This window comes from Talpa occidentalis, unplaced genomic scaffold (genome assembly GCF_014898055.3).
Source record: "Talpa occidentalis isolate TD23 unplaced genomic scaffold, MPIMG_talOcc4v2.1 talOcc4.15, whole genome shotgun sequence".
Taxonomy (NCBI): domain Eukaryota; kingdom Metazoa; phylum Chordata; class Mammalia; order Eulipotyphla; family Talpidae; genus Talpa; species Talpa occidentalis.
This window is the reverse complement of record NW_023601543.1, coordinates 41,983,621-41,999,166: the sequence shown is the minus strand read 5'-3', so window position 1 is coordinate 41,999,166 and position 15,546 is coordinate 41,983,621. Positions and strand designations below refer to the sequence as shown.

Here is a 15,546-nt window from a genome sequence, read left to right as displayed (position 1 = left end):
GTAGCATTCATCTGTGCAAGGGACTTACCTTCATTTCGTGCAAATAAGGTTTCTGTGGTGAGACACCCAATGCAATCAACTTCCCCTTTCAACAACAATTTTTTTTTTTATTTATCAGCAGGATCAGTGTTACCCAGAGCTAGACTTTTCGACTCCTAACTCCCTGCAAAGAAACAAGAGTATTAATCCTGGCTGAGCTCCTAGGTAAGTTAAAGCCTAGCATTTGGGAATTGGTGGTTCCTTGTGGGAAGATTGGTGGGGGCATGAAAATCCACTACAGGAGCAGATGTGGGGCTAGTGTACAATTTGAACTTGGCGCCTGGTTTTCAATGTTTATCTTCCTACTGTCTGTGATGAAGCTCAGTGTTTGAACTTCTGTTCTGCATAATTTCTCTAGCTGCAAAATGTGAGAATATTTTTATGTATAAACTTCTTGCTTTGGTAAATTTAGTTTTCAGAGATAGAGTGATAGATACTTTATTCTTTTGGGGAGAGAAAGAGAGAAACTCAGATAGCAGGTTGTGGAACAGCTTAGTCTCACCATGCAGATGGGATAACTGAATACCAGTGAGATGCAGATATTTATGATTACCCAGGTACTTAATGGCAGAGTCATAGCTAAAATTTCTGTCTTCTAACTCATGTTTCCCCTGTAGCAACTTGCATCTCTCAGAGAATACTGTAAATGTATTTATATCTATGCTGACTTTAGGGAAGGACAAAATATCACAGATGAAACGTTCTGGTGTAATGACTTCACCAGATCTTTTTTCAGAGGTGTTTCTTGGTCCCTTGGAAGCTGCTTTTTACCTCATTCAGCCCTACTACATAGCAGGCCCTCCAGAAGAGGCACTTAGCTTTACAGTGATTATTGCTCTTATTACACAAAGTACTAGCATCTCTCTGATTCTAAGTCAAGATGACTGAGTCAAAAGGAGAATTCTAACTGGGGAGTGCTTGAAGAACTGCCACCTCAGTTGACAATTTGTTTGTACTTTTAGCAGTTTATTTTATAGGGAAATATATTTTGATCTCCAAATATATTTACTATGATAAGGAATTTTTTTCAAGTAGTACATTTTTTCCACATTTCTATTTTAAGGATTTTTCTGGATAGAATAACAAGATTTGTAATTTGGGGATGTAGTCTCAGTTCCAGTGATTCTGTGAGTAGTGATGTTTCAATTTTGCTTATTCAAATGGGTGAATGATGTCATTGTCATTTCCCATTTCTATCAATTGAAGTGTTAATCTGCTAAAAATTGTAGCATGGGAAAATTTACTTACTGCAAAAAAATAGGTGACACGCAGATGTATTGAGGCAGGAAATGGCCTGAGCTATATTGAAAACAGGGTCATGTGTTTTGGGTAATTACCTTTGCAATGGTTCCTGTTGAACTCAGGTCTTTATTTGGACAAAAGCAGTTCCTTTTTAGGCTTAACAGGAAAAGTTGTTGAGTTCAAGTTTTACAGACTGCTCAGTCATGGCAGTGGTGGAACATATGACTTCAAATGAATAAACTTGCTTCTGGATGTCTTTGAGTGGCTCTTCAATTGGGGTCTTAAGAGGCAGAGCAGGCTATAGTCTTCTAGCATAGCTTTAGTAAACAGTACAGCTCTCTATTGTGAAACCACCTTATCTGCCAGTAAAATGACTGGCAGATAGTCTATGTTTTCTTTAAGTTTTTTTTGGTAAAAATATCTACTTGTATTGCACATCATGAGGTTTTACAAGAAAGTTTTCATCTGGTATTGGTTAGTGTGCATCATAGATAGAGTGATGAAGCAGATGGATCAATATACAAAGAGTACAGAAGTCTTGGTTCTGTATCAAGTTCTGTCACTGACTCACTGCGTGACTTTGGGCAACTTGATTAACTTCTCTGGGTCTCAATATTCTCACTTATAAAAGGGGGAAGAACTTGGAACAAATGGTTTCTAATTTTCCCTTTAGCAATACAATATTTGATACTAGTCTCTTGGGTACCAGAGAAGAGTTATATATTGTGAATTTGATAGATGACTGGCTATAGTGGGGAGCTCTAACTAGAGGTTCCTTTCTGTAAATATAATCTTAGGTCTCAGAGATGCAATTAACCTTTGCTAAAGTCCATTATATTTATTTCAGAATAATGTTATTGTAATTTTTAGACGACAGGCAAGTGTTCAGTAAATAATTTCCTTTTTTAAAATGATAAAACAAACCAGGGAAAGAGTTCTGAAATCTGATTTCCACAATGACAATGTCACTCAGTCATTATTTCTTAATATTTTATTTATTTATTTATTTATTTATTTATTTATTTATTTATTTTTGCCCCTCTCTTCCTCTTGTCTGTGTGCTGGTACAGAACATTTCTACAAGTTTATTGTGGACTAACCTTTCTTGGGACCAGATCCTGGACACCCAGAAAAATCTACCTTATCACCTTGACATTTTCTAAGCACTGGTTGTTCAATAGCCTAAAATATTTTGCAGATCTGTACTTTCAACAGTTTGTTTCATAGAGAAAATAATTTTGATCTCCAAATATATCTACTTTAATAAGGAATATTCTTTTCTTCAAGTATCACATGTTTTCCACTCTTCTACTTAAGAATTATTGCTTTAGACCTAGTAGCCATGTTTCACAATTATACACTGGGGGAATTTTCAAAACCCACAAAAGCAATGAATCCAACCAAAAGTCCATGGAGATTACTTTCTGTAAAAGTAAAGAAAAAATGAATTAACATTCATTTAATATCTACTGTGTAACAGACATGAAAATGGGTACTATTGGGTACATTTAATCTTTACCATAATCTATCTTGCAGGCACCATGATACAAATTTTATTAATGAGGAGACTGAAGCAGAGATACATGAAGTGAGTTGCTTCGGGCTATGTAGCTGATAAGTGATTTGAGATAAGACCTCAGGTCTGCCTAAAAGCATTCCACCACCAAAATGCTGTCACAACTGTAAAAATGATGCATGATATATAATTAGATCTCCTTCCTAAGTCATTTAAAATCCAATAAAGATGCATACGCTGAAGTTAAATTAAAACACTATGATGTTAATCTTTAGATGTGAATAGTATTAATTCCTTTTAAGGATAAAGCTAATTTTTATTTCTTCTAACTCATAGTAATACTATGCATTTCTTATAATTATACAAACAAAATTTAGCTGACATTTATTAGTTTGGAGCCTATATTAACAGTTAAAGAAAATGAAAAATTACAGTTACAGTGAGAAAAAAAGTACATCAAAAAAGGTATCTAAACTTGCAGAATATATCAAAATCTTCATGTTTCTGATGTCAAGTCGGGTTATTTAGAGTTGAATGAATTAATTCAGGAAATAGCAGAGTTCCAAATTCCAATTGCTCTTCTTTTGTTGCAGTTGTGAATGATCGAGCAAAGGACACTGCACTCTAGGTGTTATACTGATTTGGGCAAGTCATATAAAGAGGAAGCAAAAGGTAAGATAAAGCAAAGCAAGTTAGGCTCCCAAATAGCTCGTAAATGTCCCTTAAAGAGTGGGAGATGGCCCTCTCAGCAATTGTTTCCCTATTAATTTCTCCTTCTCCCAAGATGACAGGCTTATATACTGGTCCTAATAGCAAAGAAAATAAGAGAGGAAAATTTGATCAACAGCTTCATTTAGTGATATTCGTGACTGAATGACGAAGGATAAAAGAAAGGAAGTATTGCGAGGGTGAGACTTTGTAGAGATGTACTAGGGAAAGTTGTACTAACCACCTTCATACCAGAAGTCTAGATTCTACCTGCCTTGCTCAACCATTTGCTAATTTTCATCTCCATATATGGAGATGAAATTAGGTCGCCTCCTTTAAATTTCAATTTCCTGTTCTCTAAATGGGGATTCAATTCATCCTTTGAATTGATTATTAACATCCCTGCAGCAATTATCGACATAATAATTTCTCTGCAAAGGGTGAATTAGTAGCTGGCTTGAGATCATGGTGACAGAATTAATGATAGCAATGGTAGTGCTGGTGGTGGTATTAGAACAGGTTGAGTGGGGCCATACCCATAAAAGTGTGACAAGCTAGAGTCTATGCAAACTAAAAATCATCCTATTCAATTGTCTTATTTTAATAATGAGGAAAATGAAACTCACAGAAGGGAAGGTACTTATCAAAGTAACACAAAGGGTTAGTGTTTAGAAGGTAGCTAAGTTCACCACTATGTTACCAATGCTTAGGGTTAGTAGTTCAATAGTTATTAGACTCTTAGTACCTTAGCTCTATTCTCCCCTATCCTATAACAAGTCTTGTTGTATTCAACCCACTGTTGCTATAAATAAATTTTCTAGTACTTACCCACAGGTTTATTTTAGTTTAGATTAACTCCTTAAAGACCCTATTTTTTATACAATCTTACAGTGACATCTGTGGGTGGTCATTTGCCACATATGCACAGTTATAAAAATGCTACAAACCAAGAATAATAGCTTCATCTTTGAAGAAGCCTTAACCATAGAAATGCTACTTTAAAATACATGGCTGTCTATGGAACAGGTTGTTCGGATAAGAAGAATGTTAGTTGTCTCTGCTCATGAAGTGTCCTGTAATAAATGAAATAATAACTTGTGACCTGGAGAAAGAAACTAACTCTCACTGAACCTCCATTTTCTGATCTGAAAATAATGCTTAACTCAGTTTTTATAAGGAGTAAAAGTAACATGAGTAATAGTTATCTAATTACTGATAAGATCAATATAGAAACTTCTTGGGCTTTGTAAGAATGTGGTATAAATTCTAATGCCATAGTAATAAAAGATCAACTTGACTGCACCTTTGTGGAACCATACCTGAACTTGTTGGTTGGGAAGGGAAGCTGAGTTTGGGTAGATGTTATTGGTAACTACTGAGTTCTTAGACTCACCTCCATTGAGTCATATTTAAATATGACATGCCTTTGTGTTTTGAGTTAAAATTTGTTTTTTTTTTTAAAGTGTTTAATGATAAAATTCCCACTTAAGCTTTTGGGATTTTTATTGGATTTTTAAATAAAAATCAGGTTTTGAAGGTATTGGGTGCCCATATATATTATATTTTGACCTTATTATCCTTAGGTTGACTATATTTTTCTTAGTAGCTTAGGGATAAAAGCTATGGCTATTGCTTGAGGAAGTAGTTCATTATAGAGATTTTAGAAGTAAATACAATGTGTATGAATGGATCCCTTACTGAATGTCTTATCTTTTGCTGAGAGAGATTGTGTGTGAAAGACACAGAGCAAAAAAGAAAAGTGTATAAGTGAATAAGCATTTTAATAATGTAGAGACAGAGAGAGGAGAGTGAGAAAATAAAAAGAAAAAAAAAACTTTGGATGATTGAATTAAAGAGAAGAAGGAGTCCATGATTTTTCTAAGGATACTGCCTCATGTAAACTGGGTAAATGGTGATGAGGAAATAAAAGGTCGGGAGTATGATTAGTTTCATTTTGTACATATTCATTTTAAGATTTACATAAAAAATCTTAGCTGACATTTGGACATATGGAGAGAGTCCAGGCCTGATAAAGAAACATGGGAATCATCAGGGTATGTGTGGTAATTATATCCATGAAAGCAGTTGAATCATGATGAGAATGCTGAATAAGAAGACCTAAGGGCAAAGAATCATTCAAGGGTGTATCCTCATTAGCATGGCGGTAAGTATCCTTGACTGTCCTTAAAGCATGTGTGAAGATAGTAGAAACTATGAAAGAGATTCAGTGCTAATGGGTAGATAGTTAAAAGGATAATCAAGAAAGAGTAGTGGCTTAGAATACTAGGGAAGCAAGCATATTCAAAAGATAGAAGTGATAAGACTGTGTTCAAGTCAGCCAAGAATTTTTGCTTGAGGGCCTCCACTGGTAGTGCAGTGGTTGAGCGCTGGGCTGCGAAGCTGCCTGCAGCAGCCTCTGCAGGGCTGGTTTGATACCCAGCCACCGGTGAGGGTCCCACATGGCACCACAGACCTCTCCTGCTGTGCCTGCTGCTCCCCTCTGCAGTGTATTTCGTCAGTCTGCCTGTTTATGCTCTCCACTCTGGCTCTGGTGAATTCTCTCACCCTCCCGCGCTTCTGACTATACCCAGTGCTTGTATAAATAAATAAAAAAAAAACTTAAAAAAATAAAACCTGATTACAAAGATCTAATGGAGAGTGGAGGACAGCATGTTGACCTAGGAATAAAATAGAAGAGCTTAACAAACAGGATACTTAGAGAAATAAAAAGAGATGGGATTAAGACCACTGGAATTCATCTTGAGCAACAGAAAACAGCTGGGCTGGGAAGTGATAATACAGTTCTAGATAAGATTGTATATTGGGATGGGAAAATGGAATGAAATTAATTTGCTTCTTACCTAATAACCTCAATTTTCCCTGTGACATAAGAAATAAGACCCTCTGCTGAGAAAGGTCAGGGGTAGGAATGTATGAGCAAATAGAGTTGTGAAAGTCTGAATGACCACCTTAGGAATAAAAGATACTGTTCAAGGGTGTGTAGAAAGAGACTGGAGAAAGAAACTTTACACTGTAAACAACAAATTTCTAGTTTTGTCTTTCCAAACAGATGCAGTTATTTTTCATAATATCATTCATTCAGCAGTTTGGATAGTTAAAAAAGAAAATTGATTTTGGACTTCACCTAGGATTAAAATATTGCCAGTTTCATGCAGAGAAAGAATAAAGAATCAGCAAGTTGAGGGTTCCTATGTGATAGTAGTTAGTTTGACCAGCTATTTTGTTTGTATAGAAGAGGAAATAAGATGAAGGATGGTGATGGATAATACTAGAGTAAATTGAGAGAGAGAAATTTAAGGTTTCTGTGAGTGTACAGTGCAAGTTACAGTGCAGTTTTCAGTGATGCTCAGAGATTATAATATTAGAGAAAGAAGTCTAGTTGAAATCAGGAATTGATGAAAGTTGGCAGAGAGTACAAATTTGCAAAGCTTTGGGATAAGAAAGACGTGAATTGGCTCAGATTGATAGGAGAGGTGAATGTAAATTTTTGATCTAAAGGTACAGAAAAGTACAAAAGGTTTCTGATCTAAAGGTTTCAGAAAAGTACAAAACTGCAGCATTCCTTTTTTTTGTATTTTCCTTATCAATAAAAAGTAATAACCAGCTATAATTTGTTGTGACAATTATAATTTCAACTAAGCTTTCCTTTTAATTGTAATCTTTTTTTTAAGATTTATTTATTTATTTATACAAGCACTGGGTACAGTCTGAAGCGCAGGAGGGTGAGAGGATTCATCAGAGCCAGAGCGGGGAGCAGAACAGGCAGACTGATGAAATACACTGGCGAGGGGAGCAGCGGGCACGGCAGGAGAGGGCCGCCATGCCATGTGGGAACCTCACCCTGTGGCCGGGGATTGAACCAGCGCTGCAGAGGCTGTGGGCAGATTTGCAGCCCAGTGCTCAACTGCTGCGTCACCAGGGAAGCCCTGTAATCTTATTTTATTGAGGTAATATTGGCTCATAATTTTATAACTGTCACAGGGTTTATAAATGAAGCTGTATTTGATTCTTCTTTCTACATTTGCCATTTACTTGAATTTCTAACATTTCTGCCATCCCAAACCCAGAGGTGATTTTTTTATTGCTTCAACCATTACAACTGTAGGGTGACAAAGTAATCTATTTGCCACAGATTTTCTGTTTTAGCACTGAAAATCCTGTTTCAGGAAACTCTTAGTTTGGGAAAACCTGGACTGTGTTACCCTACAAACTCCCAGCTGATTTGGATCTCCTGTACCTGGCATTCCATCTTTCCAGCCCATCTTCTACACTTTTGCCAGAACGATCTTTCTCAAACACAAATATGGTAATATCTCTTCCCAGAATCTTTCAGTGACTTCCATAAAGTTCATTCAAAGCTCTGTGATTTGATTGCATCTACCTTTTTATTCTCTTTCTCTCCCACTACTTTCTTCTGCTCTCATCTCCCATTCCTCCTTCCCCATCATCTCACTCTGTTCCAGCTAAGCTAGGTCACCTATTATTTCGTCCTACAGGTCATTTATTTTTATACTATAGGAGTTTTGAATGCTATTCATTAATCTCTACAATTTTCACATCTTTTCTTCTCCTACAACTTACCCACCTTCATGATGTTTCCTTCAAGTTGCTTTTCTAATTTTCTTTTGTACAGAATTCATCTTTCAGTTCCACAAAAAATTCATTCTTATCTACTTACTGTACATTATAATCTGTTATTGTTAGCTGTTCTGATGTCTATCTCCCCTTAGTGACTATAAATTTTGACAAGCTATGAAGATTTAAACAAAGTAGCATATAATTCAAGCAAAGTAAGATTAAAATTTTCTTTCCCACAGTCAGCATCTCTATTTTTTTCCTCCAAATCTGTCCTTACAGGGACCCCCCAAAAATGTAGTTGGCTTTGACTTCTCTGGCTTGTTTGAAGTGCTCTTTTAAAATTCAATAGCAGCAGACTGACATGGTGGAAAGAACTGAGTAGGAGACCTACAAGTATGACTTCTCACCCTTGTTTCACCATATGCTAACCCTGTGGCTTTGAACAGGGTAGTGTTCATCAGTTAATTTTCTCAGATAGAATCTATGGTATGAGTGTTGTTGGTATCTTTTCCTTTTACCTCATAAGGATGATATTGTATGAACTTGAGGAGTTATTATTATTCTGTCAGTTCTTGTCATGCATAATTAAGATGTTGGAAAATTCAAAATATTCCCCTCAAGACAATAATATGCTTCTTAGTGACATAAATTACAACACATAATTGTTCATTATCTACAAAACCTAGCACAGAGTTCATAGCATGGTGTTGAGTAAATATATGTCTGTTGGGTAATAGCTTCCAAGGAAACCAGAGTCCTCAAAAAGCCATGGAAAAAGTAAATAGATTTATCTTTTCCTTTATGCTTACTTTCCAAGTGTGGAGACCTTTGTAAACTACAGATTTAATCTTTTAATGTAATTCTATTTCCCAAATGCATATGTGTTAAGAAGCCATTTGCTGATGAGATAAAGCAGGTATACTCTTTGTAGAACAACAATCAACAAATCTAAGGGGTTGAGATGTTTTTGAAAGAAGATCACTAGACTACCCTCTTCTTGAGGTCCAGATAATAGTGATGGCATTCTGACTACACAGCCTAAAGGCTATGTTGATTTTGACCCATAGGATATGTCTGAGCATCATTGATTTCTAAATTGGCTATTTTACTCTTTTCTTAGACTTCTATGGGCACAAATTTTAAATTGGAAAGGATGTGTGTAGGTAATAATGATGATAATGTCCAAATCAGAAGACACCACCTTAGGGAAATAGCAGCAAAATTATATCAATTGACATACCAGTTTCTGTATTTTTGCTTAATGATTCCAATCAGGAACTTTAAACTATAGTGTATGCAATTCAATCCAACTAAGCAATTGGTGCTTACTAAGTAGCAGGATATGTCCTGACTGCATGGTGATGAAAAAAATAGATCTGTTATAATATCAAAGGAGTTAACAGCAAGTGGATAAAATAGCCAATAAACAAGTAAACAGACATTTAAATTATAAATGTTGACAGAAAAAAATAAATTATATAAGAATATTTAATATTGTGTAGAATTGTGATGATACACTTGGCAGTAAGGGTATTTCTGACCTGAGAACGATGATTAAAAGTAGTTAAGAAGAGCTTAAAAAGACCTGGAGGAAGAGAATTCGAGAGAAGAAATATGTAAAAGGCCTATGTCAGGAATAATTATTTGGCTTGTTTGGAAACTAAAATCAGCTTATATAGCTGAAACATAGCGAATGAGGAAGAGATAGCGTGAGATGTTGAAAGAGACATATCAGATATGACCTTTAGGCCATGGTGAGGTTAAGTCTTCATACAATAAAGAACCAACAAGTGATTTTAAGCAGGAGAATGACATACTATTTCAAAGAAAAATCACTTGGACCACAGTGTGAAAGGGCCAAGAGATGGCATAGTCCCTGCTATTAAGGATTGAAAAAAAATTAAGAGAAAGACTTGTCAATAGAACTTTAATAAGTTTGGTAAAGCAAAGATAGATGTAAGGAAGTATGTAGACAAACATAGATTCCAATTCCAGTATATCCTTTCCACACTAGGCAAGTTTTGTGACTTTGGAGAAACTTATTTAATCTTTCTTGGTTTCAATTTCCTCACTAATATATGGAAATAATCATGGGACTTCTATAAGCATTTATGAAATAATATATAAAGAACACTTAGCATGCAAATATATTATACCCCTCAATAAATGTTAGTGATAATTAATGTTAGTGATAGACACAATGAAAGGAATGGACTGCAGGGGGACAAGACTGAGGTGCAGGAAGTCTAGTAAGGGAGCTGCTACAATATTTAAGGAAAACGATGACAGTAGCTTGGATTAAGTTGGTGATAGTAGAAGTGTAGATGCATTGGAGAGGATTTGAAAGCTTTCTAGGAGGGAGAATTACCTGGTTTCTGATTGGAATATGGGCAAAATGCAGTGATAGGGCCTAGCTGAATCTTCAGTTTCCAGCTGGAGTGTCTGGGAGGAGTCATAGTGCTAACTGAGAAGGAAAGCACAGACCCGGGAGTGAATCGCCAAAACTCAATCCTCTTTAAGAGATAGGAACCAAAGATATGTCTAGATTGAAGGGGAGATTGGCAACACAGAAGGCATAAAACAACTGTAAATAAAGCCAACAATAGAGCCAGAGCCAAAGAAACAGAGAAAAAAACAGGCAAAAGCAGAGAGAAAGAACATCCTCTGAATATAGCCCTTCCATTCAGCATTTTCCTGCAAGTGACTTATTAGGTTGTTCTCCTTTCTTAAATTTCAGAAACATCACAAGTAGTTCAGAGCAAATTAAATGTTTCCCCTCTAAGAGGATTTGTCCTACCCCAAACAAATTTCCCCAGTATCTCCCTATCAAGGGGATTTTGCATTTAATTGTCACCAAACAGATTTGGGGAAAATCCCTCCCTACTCTCTCCTTCCTTGGAAGGCAACAAAAAGTTTTAAAGAACAGGGTATGCAAATCTTGAAGTTTACAATAAACTGTGAATTGCAGAGGCATAAGAACCCACAGGAAAAAAAAAAAAAAAACAACTTGACCTCTAGGTTGCCGTCCTGGCCTAATAAGTCTTTGCTATTTAACAGAATATGCCCCTTTTGGTAAATGAAACTTTGCACCAGTGAAGCAGAAGCAAATACCCATGTCTGTAAAATACAAATGTGGAAGTGTGATTTGGGTGGGTGTGAGCTGTTCTTAGTTAGTGGAATTGTAATGCATTTGCACTATCTTTTCTTGGTCTCTCTCACAGCCTCTGCATGGATCATACATAATACTAAACATTGCTAATATTGAAGTCAAAGTGGGTGGTGAGGAGATGGGTGACATGTATGTTTAGGTCTATCCTGATGACCTCACTGCAGCAAAGCTACAGCTAATGTTGTAAGATTATAAATTACTACTAATAGATTAGGAAGGTTATGCCACAATGTACCCTCCAGATGTCACGACAAGCCCCATTCTATTGAATAGTTCTTCCTTATCAGGGAAAGATAAGTGATGTAGTGGAAATGGCATAAACTTTGGAGTAAATCAGGCATGATAGGAAATCCCATTTTACCACTTTCTACCTTGTTATGTCAGACAACTTACTGATAGAATCTTTGAACCTCATTTTCTTCATATTCACTATGAGGTAACAACAGTATCTACTTTCTAAGGCAATTGTGATAATTCAACTTGATAATGAATGTGAAAAGTATGATTGTAGATTCAAGGGTACATGACTGATAGTTTCAACATGATAAATATTTCCTGCCTTTTAACCTGTGAACATCCCTCCATTTTCCGTTCTAAGTCATACATACATGGGCAAGATCACATGATTCTATAGGACTTATCACAGGCCAAGTGAAGAGGGTGGACTGTGAATCTTTAGAGTAATGGTAGCTCATAATACTGACTATATTTTACTTGTGAATTAATCACTTGGTGTTCTGTTCTTTTATCACATTTCTATTTTCTGAAACAGAGCTTAAAAATCATAGGAATTCATGGTCTCACTCATAGCAGGAATCTAGAAAACTTAAATAAGGGACCAGGAAAATGAATATAAGAAAGTGAAAATCAAAATCAACAAAAAAACTATGAACCAGAGACACTTTTTGGGGGGGGGGGCGGGAGGGGAAGGATTGGGGTCAGAATGGGGCGTTTGCAATTGTATGGGGGAATATAAAATAAAATTTAATATTTAAAAAAAAAAAAAAAAAAAAAATTTGAAAAGAATGAAAAAAAAAAAAATCATAGGAATTCATTATGCTACTTATGAGAAGAAACTAAAATTAGACCACTAATTTTAAATAATCTTAGTTAAAATAAACAAAACAAAAACAATAACATCTCCCTTACCATGCCCAAGGAACAACTCAATTATTTTATTTCTTCCATGTCTGGCTTAAATGCAACATGTCTTAACTACAATATGGATAGAAGAGACGATTGTAAACTTTATCTTGGACAAATGGTGAAGAGAAGAATGTATATAAAGATCAGGCACTTTCTCCTCCCATGTGAAGTTCCAGATCTTTCCTTTAGTTACTCTGTAGTTTTTTTTTAATTTTATTTTTATACTCCCCATATAATTGCAACCCCCTTATTTTGTCCCCAATGCCTCCTTCACCCCTCCCCCCCATAGTGTGTCTCTGGTTCATAGTTGTTTGTTGATTTTGATTTTTTCTTTCTTATAGTTATTCTTTTTCCTGGTCCCTTATTTAGGTTTTCTAGATTCCTGCTATGAGTGAGACCATCCGGTATTTTTCTTTTTCTTTCTGGCTTATTTCGCTGAGCATGATCCCTTCCAGCTCCATCTATGTTGCTGCAAATTGCACGTGTTTATCTTTTTTGAATGCTGAGTAATACTGTGTAGTTTTAATAAACTTTTTCTGGGCCTTGTTTCCTTCTATGTGTATTATAATGACTAAATGACTAAATGATTTTCAGTAGTCCTCTTAGTCTAAGATTCTATAAAAATAGCTCAAGTTAAATAATGGGGTTGTTGCTCTTTTGCCATTCTTATCTGCAGGCACCCTACAATTCCATGGCCAGACCTCGAGAAGTCCTAATGATTATTCTGTATTTCCTATATCCTGTGTGTGATACACAGAACCACACCAAAGCATAAAATAATATTAGGGAAGTCCAGAAAACATTTTCTTCTTATGATGACAGCTTTTAATTGAAAAAATATTAAATCTTAAATTGTTTCACAAAATATCGTTTTGACTGTGGTTTTGCTGGTGTCTTAATTAATGTTCTCTTTGGTAGATAATTTGCATGTCTATGATGTCATACCAGTACAGAATTATCCTTAAAGGGAAAATTGGTCTCTTATTTTCTAAACCATATCAGGGAAAATATCCTAGTACTTCTTCTAAATTCATACATTACTGAAAATATTATTGTGAATTTGGAACGAGCCCTTAGGCAAGGGAGAAAGACAAAGCACAGGAGAACCACCAGCTATCATGATAAAATAATGAGGCAACATTTCCAAGACCTAAAAATCAGCTAGGACATTGGCAACAAAGTTTAAAAAAACAGGGCCATTTTTCAAGTGCTGGGGTGCCACAGTTGTAAAACTCAGTGAGCAAGGTGGCAGACAAAGGAAAAACCGGGGATGGTAAAGATGAGGCTGGATTTCTACCATTACAATTGAAAATGAGCTATATCCACACTAAATCAGGGTTTGAACCAAGAAAAATTTGGAGGCAAAGGAAACAAACTCAAATGCCACATCTTTTTGTTGTTGTGGAGAGAATGACTTAATATTTCAGGACATCCTTGCCTGCAAGACACAATGTAAACAATCTGGGAGGACAGTATGAGGACAATTCCATGGTTCCTTATGTGTACACTGGGCAACCTTGGACCAGTAGTGTATCTTCCTGAGCCCCTGCCTCTTCATCTGTGAAATGGTCCTTTATAATTTTAATGTTCTATGTCTCTTTAAGGATACAAGAAAGATCCAAATGTTGGCTGAAGAACTGGTTAACCATTATATTCTTTGTCTTTCCCTTTGATTTGGGCAGGGATCATAACTTCACAGATTACCTTGATGAGTATACTGAAATATTCAGGATGGGTGAAAACAGCTATAGTGAGACTTGCAATGACACTGATACTAATTTCCGGAGCACGCTTTATGCAACCACCTACATGCTCATTTTCATCCCTGGACTGCTGGCCAACAGTACAGCCTTGTGGGTTCTGTGTCGCTTCATCAGCAGGAAAAATAAAGCCATTATTTTCATGATCAACCTCTCTGTGGCTGATCTTGCTCACGTGCTGTCTTTACCCTTCCGGATTTACTACTATATCAACAACAGCTGGCCTTTCGGGAGCGAACTTTGCCTGCTATGGTTCTACCTGAAGTATCTCAACATGTACGCCAGCATTTTCTTCCTGACATGCATCAGCCTTCAGAGGTGCTTTTTTCTCCTCAAACCCTTCAAGGTCAGAGACTGGAAACGCAGGTATGATGTGGCCATCAGTGCTGCCCTCTGGGTCTTCGCAGGGATTGCCTGTGTGCCGTTCCCCATGCTGAGAATCCATGCAATCAACAGAACTGAAACATGCTTTGCTGATCTTCATTACAGGGAAATGAATGAGGTGTTTTTGGGTGTGTTGATGACACTTGCTGAGCTGGTAGGATTTGTGATCCCAGTAGTCATCATTGCATGGTGTACCTGGAAAACTGCTATATCCCTCAGACGACCACCTCTACCTATCCAGGCGATGACTGAGAACCAGAAAGCACTGCGGATGGTTTTCATGTGTGCTATAGTCTTCTTTATCTGTTTCACTCCCTATCATGTTACCTTTATCTTTTATGCCATGGTAAAGGTAAAGATCATTAAGAACTGTCCCATTATCCAAAGTACACAGTATTTCCACCCATTTTCTCTATGTCTTGCAAGTGTCTGCTGCCTCTTGGATCCAATTATCTATTACTTCATGGCCTCAGAGTTTCGTGACCAACTATCCCGCCATGGCAGCTCTGTGCTCCGTTCCCGCCTCATGAGCAGGGAGAGTGGCTCATCAATGATTGCCTAAAATTAAATAACCTTCATTTATGACTGTTTAACAATGTTCCCTGCCTTTTCCCAAAGGACCGAATGACTATCCAGATGATTTTTTATTTGAGCTTTCAGAGCAAGAGAAAGAAATGTCTCTTCTTGTGTGATAGTTGGGGTCACAGGTGTTATGGTGGAGGCCAAGTGTGGGAGAGGTGGGAAGGCGGGGTTTACTTGTTTCCTCTTTGAAATATGAGACTTTCTTTTCTTAAGAAACATATCCATGGGCCTCCCGGTGGTGCAGCGGGTTGAGCGCAGCGCTGTGAAGCTGTCCGCAGCCTTTGCAGCATGGGTTCGATTTCTGCCAGCCAGGGAGATACCCACATGGTGTGGCAGATCTCTCCTGTCTCACCCGCTGCTCCCCTCAGCATTGCTTTCTGCCCGTCTGCCTGTTCTGCTCC

The 15,546-nt window shown here is 36.9% G+C and overlaps 1 protein-coding gene across 1 annotated transcript; it reads left to right on the top strand.

Annotated features, from left to right (window-relative positions):
• Positions 1-11,704: 11,704 nt before the first annotated feature.
• Positions 11,705-15,278, top strand: LOC119246655 (putative P2Y purinoceptor 10). Its single transcript, XM_037513017.2, has 2 exons — positions 11,705-11,709; positions 14,024-15,278. Exons 1-2 carry the CDS (start codon positions 11,705-11,707, stop codon positions 15,123-15,125), a joined length of 1,107 nt encoding a protein of 368 aa, XP_037368914.2. The 3' UTR covers positions 15,126-15,278.
• The last annotated feature ends 268 nt before the right edge of the window (positions 15,279-15,546 follow it).